The sequence below is a fragment of the Nomia melanderi genome, chromosome 9, assembly GCF_051020985.1.
Source record: "Nomia melanderi isolate GNS246 chromosome 9, iyNomMela1, whole genome shotgun sequence".
Classification (NCBI taxonomy): Eukaryota; Metazoa; Arthropoda; class Insecta; order Hymenoptera; family Halictidae; genus Nomia; species Nomia melanderi.
In genome coordinates, this window is record NC_135007.1 from 11419938 (window position 1) to 11440182 (window position 20245).

Below are 20245 nucleotides of genomic sequence, written 5' to 3' on the forward strand. Positions count from 1 at the left end.
AATCATTTCGAATACTCAGTGCTTTGAAGATATCGATAATTGCGAAACAGGAAAACTGAAACCAGACGTTTTGACTGGTACGGTGATTCTAATGTTAAAAAAATTTAATTTCTTATACATGGAGAAATTTTCGTCGTAGTCCAAAACGCGCATCTTCTTGCGATGAACTGGTTCAAAGTCGCTTTTGTCACTTGAAGAACAACAAACACCGTTGGAATTCATATAGCGCATAAAAAAATCGCATAGAAAAGGTCCGCACGAAAACAGGTTTGACTGTAATGGAATAGGGTAGATTTTTTATCGAGATATCGAGACGACGTATTGGATTGAGGATTGATAAGCGGATTGTTGTCTTCGGGGTTGAGAGGTTAATTTGGTTTTATGAGTTAGCGGATGGTTCAATGAGAGTTTATATTTACTCTCGGAATATTTATAGAATTCTGTGTAATTATTGATGATACTTACGTCTATGTTACCTTTATTCCTGAATTTCATTGAGGTTCTAGTTCTACCAATATTTCAACCGTTCACACGTTTGCCTAATGAAAAGTTACATTCGAAACTCTGTCAATCTCAGCGCTAATTGCGGTCAATGCACGGAGAAAAATGTTAATCGCAGAATTTCATTTCTCGCTTATCTACCAGGTGAGACCGATATTTTCGTTGTATTCTTGCTTCACGTCTTCAGACGTGTACATTGGCAACAGCTTCCTTCCATTATATCTTATTAAAGCCACTATTCAATTTCTAATCGCGTGCAGCACTAAAGAAAGTACAAATTATTTTCGCTTCGTTCGTTTCAATTACATTTTACACTTTACTGCCAGATTCTATGGTAACTATTACAAAATTTTCATCGTTCGCAAAATATGCCATTTTCTTGGGGCAATTATTCGAAAATCAGCGAAAAAGGAATATTCCAATAAAATCCGTGTTCTCTTAATAAACCAAAATCGAAGATTCTGTAAACGACAATGGATCTTGTGAATGAAAATGTACCACGTCTGAAGGTTCAGTGCGCACTTTGATTTTATCTTCCTCCAAAAAGTCTCGCTGAACTCACGCTACGCCGGAGTAGCCAAAGCTTAGATATACTCTTAAGATATATTTCATCCACTGAAGAGTTCTACCGTCCACAGTAAAGCTGTTCAGGGGATGCAACAGAATTACACACTCTTAAGTAACATTTTTCGCCGTGAAGGTATCGCGACAATGACTCTGTCCTCCATTTTATTCGAGCTCTTCCGAAGCTACTTCTTCCGCGAATTATTCGAACATCACCCCCGCGATCCTCTTTACTTTCATCAGAATGGTACCTCCGTAATCGTGAACGTCTTATCATGATTACGATCTCTCCGAGTTCGAGATACAGATAAAAATATACACAAAGGGAGAAAGATCTCTCCGCCATCTAGAGTACCAACAGTAATATTAATGTATGCGTGGACGATTCGAGCAAGGATCGTCGGTGTCTGTTACTGTCGATGTATAATGCTCCGATTAATCGCAGGCGTGACATGTAAATAACGACACATCCGCATTCTCCACTTGTACATTCCGCAAATTGCCTGTTCCATAACAAACACACACACACACACACCTACACACAGACAGATAGACATACACACGTTGTGAGCATAACCCTTGTGTCATTTTTTTTATTTTTCTGTTTATATATATATATACTTTTTTTTTTAATTACCTTTTGTTCTTTGTGCTCGTGCGACCAAGCATCGTTTTGCTGCACTCACACCACCATCCACGCATAACAAGCATATTTCTTATTCACGAATCGACTTGTTTTCTCTGCATCATGATTATATATATAAATACTCTGTGTACTCGGTGTTCACGCACTCGCTGAAGGCTTGTTTTGCAATTTTGTCCTGTGATTTTCGGCGAACAGCGGAGTTTACATATTTTATATATGTATATATATGTATACACGTTATACGTATATGTATTATACATTATATGTATATACATATATATTGTTTCCTTTGTTCTTCCGCCGTCGAGGCATGACTAGCTTGCTTGCGTTCGTTTTGCACGTTACATTCTCGAGAATCCAGGTTTCCTTTTGATTTCGCTGTTTTCTTGGTTTGAAGTGAACTTGATTACCCTGGAGCACTGTTTTTTACGATCAATTATTTTAGGGCGTGCCCGTTGGATAGCGACCCCGAGCTATTGAAGAAAGACAGTTGTCTGCTTTCGGAGGGTTTGTGCTGGACGGTCGTTCCTGGAACTGTGTCGTACGGAACGTTAACTGTTACCGTCGAGATTATCTTCGAACTGTTATGATTACTGCAGTCATAACAATTACTCTATATTATTGAATTAGAAAGGTTCACTCTGAATATTACCCTTAGCTACCAGCGTCATATTCGTGACGGTCGTAACCCTGTATTTTACATAATGAAAATGAAATGAATCCTACGGATATTGTTATTAGAAATGATAAACTACGACATTATATTTAGGAACTCAATGACTCGTTTCAGTTTCATTTCTCTATTTCGTTTAGATTTATTGGATCGAAGAAAATATAATTGAAGAGACCGTCACTGAAATAAGCGCTGGTGGCAAACGTTAACACGTTGAATGCCTCACGTAGCAAAATGCACAAAACAATGTGATATCGAATTATTTCATTGAATTGTCTTATTATTGCACGTTTACCTTACCGAACGTCATCGCATTAGACAGCATTATTTGGAATATAAAAATATTGGCAAATGATCGTTTAATTGACCGAATTATAATAATTCGATTTGGTCACTGGTGACCCCACGGCATTCAACGTGTTACGTAATATTCAAAATTATGCTCCAACGTTAAGGTCCAGAGTACTGTGCCTACTCTGGTAGATTCGAGTTTCATTGATTAAATACTCGAATGCAACATTCCTCGCGGTAGTTTCAGGTCTGACTTGCCAGCACAATATCCGCCATCCCCACATAGTCTAATAACTAGCTTCCCCTGCAATTTCTCTTCACCGTACTGATTACAACCGCAACAATTTCACTAGGCCCCTTATAGCTGGAGATCGCAGACCGTAAGTTCCGCTGACAGTGTCCCCACGATCTCCTTAAGTAACCAATGAATGCGCAGGTAATCAGTGTTAGGAATCAGCGAAGGTAGACGACGGCAGTCGTGCGTTTCACTGTCCCAGACGTCCAGCCTCCGCAGCCACGGTAGCTAAACTGATCGTCGACGTTTTTCCAGATGACGAGGACGCCCAGGTGTCGGCGGTTTAATCGGTCGCCGAGGGAAGTTCCGGTCGCGTCGACACGGAACCACCGACCAGGCCTGGTCTCCTCCGTCGAGGAGGACAACGGGATCCCCTCCTTCGCCGTCGTCACACCAAGTGCCAGAATTTAAGTAATTTTCGCCGCGAGAACACAGAGTCGCAGTGATTCGACCGGACTCGTGCTACACTTCGAGTGCCCCGGGGAAGCTGCGTGCCCGCCGAAGCATCCGAAGGACGACGGCACGGGTGCGAAGGGGAAGGGACATTCACAATCGACACGCACAGCGAACAAGGAAACTCCTGGAGAAGCTTCTCGGACGCGGAACGAACGAGGCGCTCGTCTTCCAGAACCGCGGGTGAACGAACCGGGGGTTCGCCGGAAATCTCGAGCATTTCATCCGTAAGCCCGCCGCGGGCACACGCGAGGGAAAGACCGCAAGACAAAGAAGCTCGACCGGAACTATAATTCGATGATGACGTTCACAACGAGGAGAGGCGATTGGCGGAAAGATGGAAAACAATGAATCCCAGTCTGTTCGAGTCGGACTGACGGGCGAACTTCTTCTGTTTGACGAAGAGAGGGCGCGATAGTTCGCGGGACATAGGGCGCGCGAAAGAGACAGTAAGAGTAAAGTAATATTCTATATAAATGTGTAATAAATCGAGTCCAAAGATGTTATATATACCGCGTATCGTCGCAGGGAGTACGAATGACGGCGTGTCCTGTATTATATACTTTTTAGGATTAATCCCAAACGACACACACTCTTATACACGTACAGACACACGTACACACACCACCACGTACACGTACATATATACACTTTACCCCGTTCGTAGATTAAGCATAAATTTGGTGTACATAGTGTAGCGTTTAATCGTAATCCGTAACGAACCGACGAGAAGGATTAACAATGCGAGACAGAGAGGAAATTCAGTGCAAAGAGCGGATCGGATACGCGCCCAAGACTCTCGAACACAAAAGATCGGAGCGCGTCGACGTTTATTCGTTAGCGTCACCGTTCACGGGTTTAACGTCGATCGTTCTTCTTTTTCTTCTTCCCTTTCCCCCCATCTTTTTTAATTGATCAATGCCGTGCACGACGTCTGCCGGTGTCTTAAAATTTCCTTTCCCCCCTGTTCTTTGTTTTTTTTTACAAAATGATTTTTAAACGCTTCGTTCTTCGCGAACCCGTCTCAGGGAAGAACGGACGCTTCATCCAACGGCCGGCAGAAGCACGGAAACACGTTTATCACGCTTGTCTTGTTTCGCTGGTGGTTCGACCGACAACGGCGGACACGGAGGAAAAAAAGAAAAGAAACGATTCAGTTTCCGTAATGTGACAACCAACCGATATGGGAGGTCCGATTCCACGGCTTCGATGTGTGTTGAATTTTTACCGTTGACGCGAGATCAAGTACAAAGTATTTTTCAAAGACTAAACCGAGCGGCGTTGCGAGATAGGTACGGGATCGGATGTACTGTTCCTGGACTTTTTGGAATTCTTTAAATTAAGGCGGCTACGGCGCATGTAGCGGCCGTAGGTGTGCGTGTTCGGCGTTTATTCGTGTGTGCGAAGATTGAAGTAGAAAAGTGGAAATCGACGAAAGAGAGAGAGAGAGAGAGAGAGAGATAGTGTGTATGAGAGTGAGAAACAAAAGTACGCGAGTGTATGCATGCGTGAAAGGCACAGAGAAAGAGAGAGAAAGCACATTCTTGAGAAAACGCGCGAGCGAGCAAGCGCGCGAAGTCTTAAGAGAGATCGATACACAACAAGGTATTAGCGTTTCAGGATATATTAATTACGAGATGACGAAAAAGCAAATCTATATAATGCATCGCGTATGCTCAACTTATTTTTACTGAATCTATTAACGGAAAAAGAAAACGAATTTTAGATCTGGCTATAACTTATATATATTATATATCTCGATATTTCTCGACCCGCTTTGTCGCCGATCGAGGAAACGCGGACGCCGCCCGCGGGCGGCGACCCGTCGAACTCATATTTTCCGAAATTTTATCAGTATCACGGTACGTTTTAGTTTTATATAAATATATATAAATATATAAATAATGAATATACCTATATGTATATCCGCGCCGTACGAGCAAAGCGAAAACACTAGAAAGAGAGAGAGAAAGAGAGAGAAAGATAAAGCTGAAAGAACCGTGAGTGGCGTTAGGCCGTGGTGGTCCACTTCGAAACGAAACGTGGATGGGAAAAGAAAACGACAAGAAACGTGCAACAGGAATCGTGGAGGTGACGGACCACCGAGAAAAAGAGAAAAAGAGAGAGAGAGAGAGAGTGAGTGGGAAAGATCATGTCTGTCGACGACAGACAGAGGCGCGCGGCTGGTTTTATTATTCTCGAAGGTAAAATATCGTTTCTCTTCGCCCGTCTCACTTCTATCCGTATCGTAAAATAAGGAGAACACGTTCGAAAGGAAACAAAAGGAAGAAAAAACGATTCGCGATTTCTCGTCCGTTTATTGTGCACAAGCCTCGAGTCCATTATCGATCGAAGAATCAAGGAATGTAGTCGCGAGAGTCGCGCGCGCAGGAGAACGAAAACGCGGTGATGGCCTAAGAACCGTTCGTGGCCAGGAAAAAGGCATCAACTGTCTCCTCGCGCGGGAATGATCTGCCAAAAGAACGCGTGCGTAAACGTGGAAGCAAGGAGTCTCTACCGAGGATCGACACGGTCGCGATTCTTCGATTATTATCATCCCCTGTGGTTATCGAGCGTTCGCCATTGACATTCCACACACACCCACACATACACACATACACAACATATATACACATTGTGTCTTGCCGTTGAACCGTGGCCGACAATGCTTCCCTTCAGAGATCGTTCACGGATTTATTAACACTTTCCACCGAAGCTGTCAAAAGACACCTTTCGAAATTTTAACTTAAAATCAGTTTCCAAGCTTAGTCATATATTCTGAATGGACTTTTCGACTTTTCCAATAACGATTATAAAACTGACTATAGGAAATGTCCAAAATTCAATGAAGGAAAAATTATTCTACCGAGAAAATAATTTTCAGTTAAAATTTCAAACGGTGTCATCCACCTTCGGTAGAAATAGCGTTAAAACACCGCGCGCCTGAGAGACACCATCAGACACTCTGTCCAACGAGAACCGTCGGCGAATATAAATAGAAACATGCGGTAGCTAAGTTAGGTCTGACTGAGATAACCTATATGCCGGCTAATCTAACTAATGCGCTTAGCTCGTGAATGTTTCGCGTATGTTCACCGTCTCGTTTCATTGGACGGAGACACAGACACGTTCCGAACACCGTGCCGATCCTCGGCCACGTCCGTCATGTCCCGGAGGACGCCGAAGGAGGCGACACGTCCAAAACAGCGTTCTCCATTCGGTCCCCGGCGCACCGCGCGGACCCAGTAAAAACATTTACTGCATATTCATATTAATATCTCTTTGTACATATCCTAACGACTTTTAAAAATATTCTTAATCCAACACGTTCTCGAAGAAACTGTTTTGAAGTCATTGTATCCAAGCGTTTTTTCTCATCGATTCGAAAGGGAACGAAAGCTTTCTTCGCGGACCCGAGCGCAGGAGGGAGAGACTCGAACACCGAGAGCTAGAATTCAGAATGTGAACACGACCGACACAACCCTTCTTTTTTCTTCGTTCTTCTCTGTTTCGCCGTTCGAAACGATCATCGCAACCCCTGTCCAACCCTCTCTTTGCGTTCCTCCTTTCGACCGGTCCAACGATATCTTCCTTCCGACCATTTTTATTCCTCTGTTTCTCGGCAACTTCGGCGGTTCAAGGATACGATCCATTCCAGGAAGCATTTAGCGACGCCCTCGCGCGAAACCACGCGATTCCGTGCCTCTTTAATGATCGTTCGAGACAGGACCGAGGAATCAGTCGATCGCGACACTGTTTCTCTTCCTCTACGTGGTTCGATGAACTTTGAGTCGGAACTTAGAGGACGATGAACAGAGTAGTGATCGGATGGGATCGTGACTTTTAATTTTGTTATCGTGAGTTGTTTTAATTATTTCAAATATTGTCGACGCTTGAGAAACTATTGAGGGAATTGTTGAAGAGGAACGGAAGCGTTTGACATAAAACGCAAGATTTAGCGAGAAGGTTAGTTAGTCTTGAATTGCTGAAGCTCAGAAGCGTTTCTTCTACATGATCATCTTTTTCTTCTTCTTCTTCTTCTTCTTCTTCTTCCCTTAATTTTATGAAACTGATCCACCTTGTCGTAGAGTCTGTGTAACTGCGAGCGCGTGATGATTGAGTGTGTTTATCCGAGAGTAAACGGGAGAAAGCGAGAGAAAAAGAGATACACGTGGATAATAATATGCCTTAAACTTTCTTCTTCCACGCGAGCCCAACCCCTGACTTCATTTATTTTTATTTATACCCCACCCCAACCCTCCCCCTTGCCCTGATTTTCTCCTGTTGTTTTAATTATTTATATTGAACTTCGTGATGAGGAGAGTGACTGCGAGTCGCGGCGTTTCAAGCCGCGAGCAACGCGAGAGAAAAAAATACAGGAAACCTTTTTTGTATTTAATTTGTTTAATAAAACTTGGATCATAGTACAACGTTTCGACTGGTTTGGTTTCGAGATACAAACACATACGTTCTCACATACAAATACACACACACACAGACAGACACGCACACACGCAATCTCGTCCCTGTGTTCTTTTTCTCTATCGAAGGAACTAACTTCATTCGTTATTCCTCCCGTTTTTTCGCGAATCCCGTTCTCTTTTCATGATTTCGCGACGGAAACGACAAATGGGACAAAACAGTACAAACGGAGGAAAGATGATTTTTAAGTGGAAAAATGGGAGAGAGAGCGAGCGAGCGAGCGAGAGAGAGAGAGAGAAAGAAAGAGAGAAATGCGAGCGAAGTTCTGCGCAAAGCACGTTTGTTAAACGAACATTTATCTTAGTTTTGTACATAAAACGCGCATCAGACGCGCACATTTCGCGTTTTCACTTGATTTCTCCTTTCGACAGATCTCCGAGTACGGTATGTATCATTGACTTAGAAGCATCTCCGCCTTTGCTTTTCAACATTTCAGAATTGAGCGTCGGCGATGTTCGTTATACACTGTGCCCCGATACTGCGTCCGATTTCTGATCACTGGATCAGAGTAATCGTTTCATTCGATGACGATTGTAGTTCAATTATATCTTCTTTTACTCTGGAACGTCGTTACAAAGCACTATCGCGCTTCGAATTTCTCGTAGGGTCTCTAATTTTGCGAACACTAATACGCTGTCGCTTCAAAACGAAAATTTTATCGAGTTCCCGGGAAGTAGCGCATAGTTAATTCACTAGCGAATTGCGGCCGCTTTACATCGATTGCGTGGGAAAAGTGAATAACGGGGTTGACGATTCGATGGAACCGAGGATCGAGAACGTTGATTCCTAAACTACGAAACATATTAAAATTATAACGTTCGGATCGACGTGTAAACTGAGACCTTGGTGTCGTAACGAAAATTGTTTCAGATTTGATGAAATCGTTTTTTCTTTTTTTTTTTTAACTCTTTGTATCGTAAAGAATTTTATTGGTTATTTATTCGTGTGTTTATTCGTGAAATGCGCTTGTCGCGAGAATGACGTAACGGAAAGTCAATGAGGGATGCCGTACGGAAGAGAAGAATCCGTGGGAACGAAACTGGTGGTGATACTACTGCTACTATTTTGTACGATACAATGTTTTTGTATATCTGTCTACCGTATGCATAGGAACAAAGTCTACCGATTATAATAGGTGGTTATAAAATTGTATCGAACACGTATTAAACGATTTGTAGCATGACGGACACAAATTCCGGTTGTATTTACCAAGAGTCACACATAGATGTTGTTCCCATTAATGTACACCTGTAAAATCCCTGTCGAACAATATATGAGCTACTAAAGGATTGGTAAAGAGTTCTTTGTACTTTATTCGTGTCCCAAGTCCAGTTGAAGGATATCAAATATAATAAAGTTTATATATAAAGAGAAATGGTAGAAATATTGTATAAATAGAGATTGACCATTCTAATTCTGAAAAGTGTTAAGGGTGTTAATTAAAGTTTCATTTTTCACCTTGGAACTCTAAAATGCAGCTAAGAAAAATGTTAAAAGAAAATTGGACTCGGTGAAACTTACAATCAAAATTCCCGCAAAATTAGCGCCATCTGGAAACAAATGCTTGAACTGTGAATATAAAATTAAATTACCGATTACTTGATAATAATAAATTATATAAATAATAATTATAATATTAATAAATTACTTGAAAAACCGATTACTTATTACTGAATAATTAAATTACCGATTGCTGATGAATTAGCGACGCGATTCGAAATTATTCCCAGATACTTTACCAATAGAATACAAATAAATGCTAATAAAGGAATAAAGAAATAAAAAATGTGTTCTCTCTTATTCTCTTGCCAGAATATTTAATTTCTCGAACGTCGGACACGAAATCCGACGAGATGTCTAGTTAATTTAATTTCTCGTCGATAATTGTATCATTAAATGATTTGCTCTGAATGTTACCACGTGAAACGTGATGACGAGTTTCTCCGTCTTGCCACAGATGGCGCCACTATAAAATGTTAGATTCATTCTATAAATCAGCAAAGCTATTTAAACTTACTTTATAATCTTTAGATGTGAACAAAATACTTGAAACAGTGTTAAAGTAATTAATTTAGTCTGGAATGCAGAGTATATCCTTAACAAGTTGAATGTCATGGAGGCCGGTGAACAAATCGAATTATTATAGTTCACTCAGTTAAACTATAATTATTTGAGAAGATTTCTATATTATAAATAATGCTACCTAATGCGGTAACGTTCAGCTAGAACATGCAACAACAACAATGCAATTCAATCGAATTCAATGATTAATATTATATCCTTTCCATTTTGTCTATTTTCTATGAAATCGTGCAGCATTCAACATCTTGATAATACGGAGATGCATTCAAAGAAATGCATTATATATTTAACTATATATGTAGTTAAACTTTTATACAGTTCTATATAGTTTTATATAGTTTTACATAGTTTGATACTGTTTTATATAATTTTATATAGTTTTATATAGTTTTACATAGTTTGATACTGTTTTATATAATTTTATATAGATTTATATAATATTAGTTTTATATAGTTTTGTATAGTATTATATAGTTTTATATAGTAGTATATACTTTTATATAGTGTCATTAAGTTTTTATATACTTATAACTTTTATATAGTTATTTATATAGTTATATTAAGTTTTCTTTAGCTATATATTTGTACATATATTTATTATGCACATTCTATATATAATTGATATATCTATATGTATCTTTGAAGCACTGTATTTTTTCCTATTTGCTGAATGTGTAGCAAATCACCTACCACGTCGATCCCTATTTCTGATAGCGAACGGAGCATTTGTTTACACCGTCATATTTCTTTTTCAATGTAATTATGATCATTATCCGGTGGGAAGGCATTACGTCCTCTTCTTGATCTGTACATACACAGCAACCGAATTACGGAAGTCCACAAGGTGTTCGATCTTATCCTTACGCCCCGTGTGTGCATTCTGCTCGCAGGATCGCCACGTGGCGACCACCTGTTGCTTTAGGCAGGAACCAGCTGACAATACAAACTTAGCGCACTCATCGAAGCGTAAAATTACAACTTCGGTGCCACCGTCTTTTCAAACGTTCTTTCCCCATGCTAAATATCAGCCGAAGGGACTCGACTTCGAGACATGTGAACGTTGCAAAATCATGCTTCGCACAGACGCTAACGCCAGCTCTAGAACTGCTACATGTACGAAAACTCCTGATTTCCTCTCTTACAATTATTGGAAAAATTGCACTTGCTTCTCTGAGCGATGACTAAACCATTCGTTTTACTAATCCTTAACACTAGAACTACCAGATGGGTCAAAGTAAACCATTTTGGGTGTCTTCTTTCACAATTATATAAAAGGCACAGACGATTTTCTCAGAAATTATTCAAGAAATTGGTTTGGATAAGTACAATCTAGAATATAACGAAATTGAAAACTCGATAAATGTATTTTTATAAGTTTTATAAGAAAACGTAGAACAATCAGTTTTACTGGTCGGCAGTTCTAGTGTTAACACTAGATTTACAGTTTCTTCTATTGTCCTTAGAAGAATTGTTATCCGTTCAGATCATAGAAATTAGAGATTTAAGAGTAGACAATTATACATATTTGCAGAACTGCGTTAATAAGAATCGACCCAAACACGTGCCAAATAATGCTTATAAAATTCAATATGAGTTAACCAGTTAACAATGGAATTTAGTTGCAAAAACCTCTCGCTCTGCGCGCAATAAAATCGAAAAATGGAGCGTGTGCTCGTCGAACGCAGGACGAACGCACGTAGAGTATATTTTAATGAGAGATCAAAGCGAAACAAAGAAGAATTACATGTTTATGTGAAAAAATAAAGAATTCATCTCTGAAAGAATTAGTATCATGTTAAGCTTTACGATGACGTGTATACTCGTCAAACACAGTTAACCCTTTGCACTCGAAAGGTGACTCGCAGTCACCATTCGCTTTGCCGCAGTAAAATTAGAAAATTTGATATTTAACATTGAACTGTGTATAATGCATTGGTGAAATATTGGGATAAAAAAGCTTCATATCTCAATATTCCTGTGATTTCTCTTTGAATTCATTAAAAAAAACCATCGTCTTCGTCTAGTTAGAGAATGTTAAGTATTTCTAACGGAACACTTCCGAGTGCAAAGGGTTAACTGGTTGACACTAGAACTACCATTTAATACGATTAATATGCAATTCCTATAAAGATTGTAACGATAGATTATTTTCAGTTTCTTCAAACTATTTTCAAAATCATTTCGAATATTCAGTGCTTCGAGGATATCAATAATTGTCAAACAAAACAATAACCAGTCATTTTGGCTGGTCCGGTAGTTCTAGCGTTAACAACGGATCATCGAGAACTTCGCCGAAGATATCCGAAATTCTAAATCCGAATCGGTTGCCGCGTGTTTCTCGGTTAGCAGGTTAAAAGCAGCGTGAATTTCTTGAGCCAACGCCTCGTCCCTTTCTCCGCGCGACCTCCATTCGTCACGAGTCGGTTTCCCGACGCCGCGCGATCGGATCGGCGTCGCGCGACAGAATCCCGGTCCCGGCTCGATCCCGAGGGACCCGGGATCTATCGCGATCACCTACGTCCTCCCCCCTCCCGCCGGGCTTTTTGCACTGTATACACACTCCGCCTCCTACCATCGTTTCGCCATTTCCCTCTCTCCGCGTGCCGATGCACGATGCAGGGGAGAAAGACACGCCGCCTTCTGACCGGCTCGTAGTTGCTCGAAAACCTCTCTTACCTGTGCCGTGCGCTCGCTTTACACTTCGACGAGCTTCCGATCGTTCTCGGATGCTCCTCCATCCACGATAGAACTCGCCGCGCTGTCTCGACACCGCGCGACTCGGAACCTGATCCGCGATCGGCGACGATTGCGACCGTTAGAGGACTGTGATTACCAGTGACCGTCAAAGAACCACAACCGCTAGAGGATAGCCGATCTCGTTCCCTCGATACCTGTCGATATCATTTCCGGTTGCACGTGCCGTCGCCGTTCGTTCGTTTGGAAACGGAATCAGTTCGATCGGTCGGTCGATCCACCGGAAGCATGCTCGGAGACGCGCGTTCCCGCGCGCGCCTGCTCGCCGGTCAAACGTGCAAACACGGTCGAATGTTTTGATCCTGCGGATCGAATCGCTGCGCGGATCCGAGGCGGGAATGAGACTTTAATCGTAAAGCTGAGATCACTGGTCTAATCATAGTGTTCCATGATAAAGATATTTTGAGAATTGTTAATAGATCGTTGCACTGAGGCAAACTTAGGGGACGACTGCTTCAAGAGGACTCTAGAGACAAGGTTCCCTTCGAAACCGAGCGAAGTTCAGTCGATTGGAACGTCGATTCATCGGAAGAGCCTGCCAAGTGTCCTCCATCGTCGCTCCGTTTCAACGGAGAGGACTCCAGCGAAGACGCCGGCCAGAGGTCGGAGCCAATTGTCCTAGATCCCCGAAAGCGGTTGAAACGTCGCGAGCGGGTCTCCGCCGGAATTACGGCGGAGCGCAGCCGGCGATCACTCCAATTCGAATCGGCGATTCCGGCGAGAAGGCTACTGGGCCGCAATCTCCGCGGCCGGATTCCAAATTGGAAATCGAGGCGGCGAGTGACCAAGTTTGGCCGGCGACGGCCCGTATCCGTATCGGCCGCGAAAGTGTAATCCGAACCGCTCGGATTGGCTAATCCCGGCTTGCGGCTAGGAACATCGGCCGCAGATCTTATCCGCGGCGTTCCGCGGTGGCTCCCTTCGAAACCGCAAATAAATTGCCGCCGTCAGGACCGGGCGAATACGTAATATCGTTTGATGAAATCTGCCGTGGCGACGTTCTCGACAAATTGCCGGGCACTCGACGGCTGCCTGCCGGCCCGTCGACCGCTCGAGAGCCGTCGAAAGGATCAACAGGTTCCCCGGCGATAGAGGACTCGCCGCGCTGTCCCGATAGCGGCCGACTTGGGACTCGAACCGCGATCGGTGACGACTCCGTCCACGATTCGAGCACCCGTTGATTGAGATCGCGGGGCACTGTGATCGTCAAAGAATTGAGACATCGGGAGAATTGTGACTCGCGGAGGATTGTGATCGTCGCAGAATCGAGATACTTGGAGGATTGTGATTCAAAGTATCGAGGCAGTGAGAGAATTGTGATTCTCGCAGAATCGAGACATTGGGAGAATTGTGACTCGCAGAGGATTGTGATCGTCGCAGAATCGAGATACTTGGAGGATTGTGATTCAAAGTATCGAGGCAGTGAGAGAATTGTGATTCTCGCAGAATCGAGACATTGGGAGAATTGTGACTCGCAGAGGATTGTGATCGTCGCAGAATCGAGATATTTGGAGGATTTTGATTCAAAGTATCGAGACAGTGAGAGAATTGTGATCCTCGCAGAATCGAGATCGTTGGAGAATTGTGACTCGCAGAGGATTGAGACAGTGAGAGGATTGTGATTGTCGCAGAATTGAGATACTTGGAGGATTGTGATTCAAAGTATCGAGACAGTGAGAGAATTGTGATCCTCGCAGAATCGAGATCGTTGGAGAATTGTGATTCTCGCAGAATCGAGATAATTGGAGAATTGTGACTCGCAGAGGATTGAGACAGTGAGAGTATTGTGATTGTCGCAGAATTGAGATACTTGGAGAATTGTGTTCAGAGTATCGAGACAGTGAGAGAATTGTGGTTCTCGCAGAATCGAGATAATTGGAGAATTGTGACTCGCAGAGGATTGAGACAGTGAGAGGATTGTGATTCTCGCAGAATCGGGATACTTGGAGAACTGTGATCGAAGAACTGAGACAGCGGAGGAATCGTTATGGTTATAAAATTACGATTTTCGGAATTGTGAACGTCGAAGGATTCCGATTCCTAGAGTATTGTGATCAGACAACAACAGAGTCTGAGAAGTGAGAGAACTGTGACCATTGGAACATTGCAGTCGTCAAAGAAGAGGGCTCGCCGTTTGAAAGTCCCTTCTCAGCGAACTCGAACTCGTCGATCGAGAGTGATCCAGCAAGATGGAGTTTCCGGGAAAGTGAATGATTCCGCAGTTCTCAAATGAACCATAATGAAAATACGCTCGTGAACTTTTCGACTCTTAAGGAAAACTTCAACATTAGGAAAATTTGTTTTCGAAGTTTCAATCATAGAAACATGGAGCGAGATTCAGTACAAAGATCGAGATAAGATCGAGACTCAGAATAAGTGTAGTCCTAGATTATAACACATAAACCATGAACTTTATGGAGTTATTCGCGAGTCGATGAGGCTCGACGTAACAATAAATCATCGTGTACAGATACCACCGCCGATAAACCGTAATTTGTCAGCGAGCGTATAGGTAAATGAATAGCGCAGCGCGCAGACGTTGACAATCCGCTGGAGGACTTCAATCACCGAAGATCACAGACAAGATGATTCACTTGAAAAATTCGCTGTTACGTAAATGAACGATCTACATATTAAACAATCCCCTTCTCAGTTTTCAGTTATGAAACTCTCTCGAATCACTTTCACAAACTATCAACCTAAAACCCTAACGCCGGTTTAAACGTTCAACAATTCCAAAGTGAAACGAGCGAAACAGATCCAAGTCCTATCAAACGAATCTAATCAATATCAAAGCCTCGATTTCACGAAGGTCCCAGAACCGAATCGGAGAGCCTCGAATATCCCCATTCTCAAGCAATTATCCTCATAATTTCAGTGTCCATGACAAGAACTCCGAGAAAGTGTCCCGAGACTCGAGGAACAGTGCAACAGGGGATCAAGATAGCGCGGTACGAGCGCGCAGTAAAATTGGACGACTCCCGACAGACACAATTCCCCGTGAAATAAAAGGGGGAGCCGAGCGAGCGGTTGGAGGAGTGAATTGAAAAGAGGTTCAAGTTCTCTCGAGCGCGTCCAGCCGGCTGAGAACTTTCGTCGATTGTCTTCCTGAAGATCTCCTGGCCGAGTGATTCATCGAGGCCGCCGGTTGAGCGGGTCAGGGACGCGGGTTCTGAGGCTTCAGGTCGGCGCACGTCCAACCTGGATTTCTTGCGCGATTTAACGTGTCGGGGCTTCGGGTAGACTGGGCCGGCCGCTCAGAATTATCTTCGCGGGCTGACGGGAAAGTTACACGGCGGACGGACGATAACGAACGCGGCACGTTCGATTAATCGCGCGTTTATCGAGCGACTCCGGCGCTCGTTAGAGGGTACCGTGGACCACGTGCAGGCGGAGACCGTTCGATCCGATCGAATATCCGAGCCGCGGAAAGTGAGAATCACAGTGCGCGTGTGTGTACATGTTGTACGTGTGTGCCGGTGGTAGTGTTGAGGAGAAGTGGACCGTTCGTTGAAGTGGAAAGGGAATACACAGGAAGAATAGGAGCGAGGTGACTGGCCGGAGGAACTCGGGAACGCTAGTTGGTGAGTGCTTGTTAGATAAATTCGATGCTACCTGGAGTATCCCCGGAGGATGCCGGCGGGACTCGAACTTTCGAATCTGGGATCGTTTGCTTGACGAGCGTTTGTTTGTCGAGTGGACGATGTAATTATCTTGTCGAAGCTTACGAGTTTGCGCAACGGGCTGGTGGGGTTTGATTGAGGATCGAGTACGGGATTTCGTGGTGTTCAGTTGTTGGGTTTTGGATGAAGTTAAGTGCTAGGTTTTAGGAAACTTTGAACGTGAATATTTGGATGAAGTTAAGCACTCACTTTTCCTAAACTTCGAAAATAAACATTTGAGTAAAGTCTAATACTCACTTTCCTAAACTTCAATGGTGAAAATTTGAATAAAGCCAAGTACCCACTTTTCCTGAATTCCAAAGGTGAACGTTAGAATAAAATCTAATACACACTTTTTCTATTCTTCAATGGTGAGAATTTGAATAAAGCCAAGTACCCACTTTTCCTAAATTTCAAAAGTGAACATTTGAATAAAGTCAAGTACTCGGTTTTCCTAAATTACAAAGGTGAACATTTGAATAAAGTCAAGTACTCGCTTCGCCTAAATTTCGAAAATAAACATTTGAATAAAGTCTAGTACTCACATTTCCCACTCTTCAATGGTGAGAAATTGCATAAAGCCAAGTACCCACTTTTCCTAAATTTCAAAAGTGAACATTTGAATAAAGTCAAATACTCGGTTTTTCTGAACTTCTGCGATGAACATTTGAGTGAAATTAATTACTATATATTAAACTGAACGCGGTAAAATGTGTAGTAAAGTAAGTGAAATTCTATTCGATCGTATCACTGATATATTTGATCATTAAGACTTAAGAAATACGAATTCGATGTTTATCAGAGATCTACGAGGTACAAGAAAATTGGAAGCATAATATCCTAATGTAATACTTAAACTAGACCAAAATTGAACCATTACGGATCTAGTGATCGAAGAACCTACTATGTATGCTAAACGAAAGATTACAGTTGATACACGCCATCCGAATAATTCTCAGTTCCGACATATCCGGGCAAATCTTCCTCTAATCGGGGCTACTTTCTCGCCACATCCTCCATTAATCGTGACACGATCGAATCGTAAAATAGGAGCATCACGACCGCTCGACGCGCCGTACCGGGTCTCGTTTAATTACCAAGTTAATCTTCCGACGAGGCAGGGCCGCGCGTTTCCGCAGTCAGTCAACGACAACCTGTTTCATATTTTCGCGAGCGCAGATAAGGTTACACTTTCCAACGTGACGGCGCGCGCCTCGTTTTTCCTTTTCGTTCGCTTTTACGCCACTTTCCTAGACAGATCCACTCGATCCTTGAATTATGCCATCAACTGCGGCTAGCTGACCTCCTTAGTGGCTGATCGTTAGACACTCTCCTCTGGTTTCTATCACTCGAACCGACATTGCCACTTCGATACACGATTTTATGCTCTACAAACGAATCACAGCTTCGGTTTATAATCCAAACGAAATAGTTAACAAAATTATAGCTAGAATTCATTTCTTCTAAATAAAAATTAAACACTACTATCAATACTTTTTTCAAAATATACCTACACGTTTCAAGTCAACAAATATGAGTAAAGTACCTCTTCTCTTAGATAAAGAATAAATCAACAATAATCAGCTATCAGTATAATCCAAATAAAATATTAATAGTAAAATTATATCTAGAATTCATTTCTTCTAAATAAAAATCAAATGCTACCATCAATACTTCCTTCGAAATATGTCTACACAAATACTTCAAGCTAATGAATAAGAATAAAGCACCTTTCTTAGATAAAGGATAAATTAACAATAATCAGCTATCAATATAATCCAAATAAAATAGTCAATAGTAAAATTATATCTAAAATTCATTTCTTCTAAATAAAAATCAAATGCTACTATGAATACTTCCTTCAAAATATGTCTACACAAATACTTCAAGCTAATGAATAAGAGTAAAGCATATCTGCTCTTAGATGAGGGATAAATCAACAATAACCCAAATAAAATAGTTAAAAGTAAAATTATATCTAGAATTAATTTCTTCCAAATAAAAATCAAACACCACTATCGATACTGTCTTCGAACTATATCTACACAACTATTTCAAGCCAACGAATCAGAACGAAGCACCTCTCTCAGACGAAGGATAAACCACCAATAACCAGTTTCGCATCTCCCAGCTCTCAAATAAACTCATAATCCAATTAAACCTACGATACACCATCGGGAACGTGTTCCGAAACAAATTAGAAGCATGCCCAGCTGTCGACAGGCAAGGATGAAATTTCAATTCAATCTACAAACGCTCTCGATCATTCAGCAACGCCAGATGATCCAAAGAAAGACGTTCGCAGCCCGAGCGGAGGGGAAACTCTCGGCTAAGAAGAAACGTCGAGTAACTTCAGAACGATTTACGAACCGCCTAGCGCGAGCAAATCGACCGGAGAAACTGCATCCTCCTCGGGATCGGCGCCGCGGAAAGAGCGAAAGCGTTCCGCGAAGGGAAGATCGTTTCATCGTTGCGCCGCTCTAGCTGGGATCGGTTCGATCAGTCAGTTCGATGATCGGTTGTTGCGGAATAGGTGGTTCTTCGGCGCGCACCTCTTCTTTTTCCTCTTCCATTTTCAATCCTAGAGATTCGATCGCTCGATCACGACAGGTGACGGGCCAGCGTTGCCGAAGGGACACAACCGGCGGGATCTACGATCGGTTCGCTGCCGCCCGGCCAGATAAAGATTTCACGCCGGCCGGTAACTCTAGGTAACGACAGCCGGCCTCTTCCTTGTAAGAGCTGCGAGCTACATTTTACGCAGCGGAGTATAACTGATGGATTGGCGTTGATTGCTCCTCGAGCGGGTTTATTAACTTCTTTCCCGCAACTTCGTTAGAACGGGATCCGCGCAATTAAGCTTGTGCTGCCAGCGAGAAAACGATCCGCGATTTTTCGGCTGCGCCGCCTTCTCGTTCCGTTCGTTTCCTTCTTTTATTACCGATGTTGCGCGTCGATTGAATCCTTGTTCGCCGTGGTTTCGAAAAGGATTATTGGAAAGTGAAATTTTAGGAAGCGCGAATGAAGTTGATGTTGCTGGTTAGGCGTGGGACGATGGGGCAAATCGGTTTGTATTCATTGTGGGTAATTGGCAGGAACAGTTGATTGCTGATCTTGAGTTTTGTTTGTTGGTTTTGAAGCGTCTCGATGATTGGGATGGTAGTGATATTCTTTTGTGGAAGGGATTGCGATGTTTAATAGATTGTAATATTTAGTTTCTTTTTTGAAGGACTTGATGGCGGTATCGGATATTTTGTTTTCTCAAATAAAAGACTGTGATGTTATTCATTTTCTTTTAAAGATGGATTTTCATGAAGAATTGTTATGAGGAAAATGTAGTAAGATAGAAAAGATAGTAATATTAACACTAGAATTACCGAGCATTTAACGCGAGTAACCTTTTGCACTCGGAAGCTTTTCATAAGAAACATTCGACACTTTCGACGAGACGTAGACACTATTTGAAACGTAAATTAAGAAACAAAGCTATTCTATATAAATATTTCACATATAGATGCATTACATAAAACTTAATATTATATATAACACTTTGTAATTTTGTTATATCAAATCGAATGGTGACTAAGAGTCACCTCTCGAGTGCAAAGGGTTAAAGGTTATAAAAATATATAACAATGGATTATTATAAAAATTATAACAATGGATTATTTTCAGTTTCAAACATTCGTTATAATATTCAACGGATACTATTTATTTTCATTACGAATATTCGACGCCTTATCAATAATTGCGAAACAAACAAATCGATGCCAGTCATTTTGACTGCTACGTAGCTCTAGTGTCAACACATTACCGGTTAATTCTTAGAAAACCGGCCGATT

General features: G+C 42.1%; 2 protein-coding genes across 25 annotated transcripts in view; both read left to right on the top strand.

Annotated features, from left to right (window-relative positions):
- The window catches only part of LOC116432792 (rap guanine nucleotide exchange factor 2), a 220800-nt gene extending 211596 nt beyond the window's left edge, over window positions 1-9204 (top strand). For all 24 annotated transcript variants that reach the window (XM_076371110.1, XM_076371111.1, XM_076371112.1 and 21 more), the window contains one exon: window positions 3226-9204. In XM_076371110.1, the coding sequence (XP_076227225.1) occupies window positions 3226-3257 (32 nt within the window). In that variant the 3' untranslated portion in view covers window positions 3258-9204. The remainder of the gene's footprint in view (window positions 1-3225) is intronic.
- A 6823-nt stretch (window positions 9205-16027) lies between these two features.
- The window catches only part of LOC116432793 (uncharacterized), a 77257-nt gene continuing 73039 nt past the window's right edge, over window positions 16028-20245 (top strand). The window contains exon 1 of the mRNA XM_031990164.2: window positions 16028-16325. The gene's annotated coding sequence lies outside the window, so the exon portion shown is untranslated. The remainder of the gene's footprint in view (window positions 16326-20245) is intronic.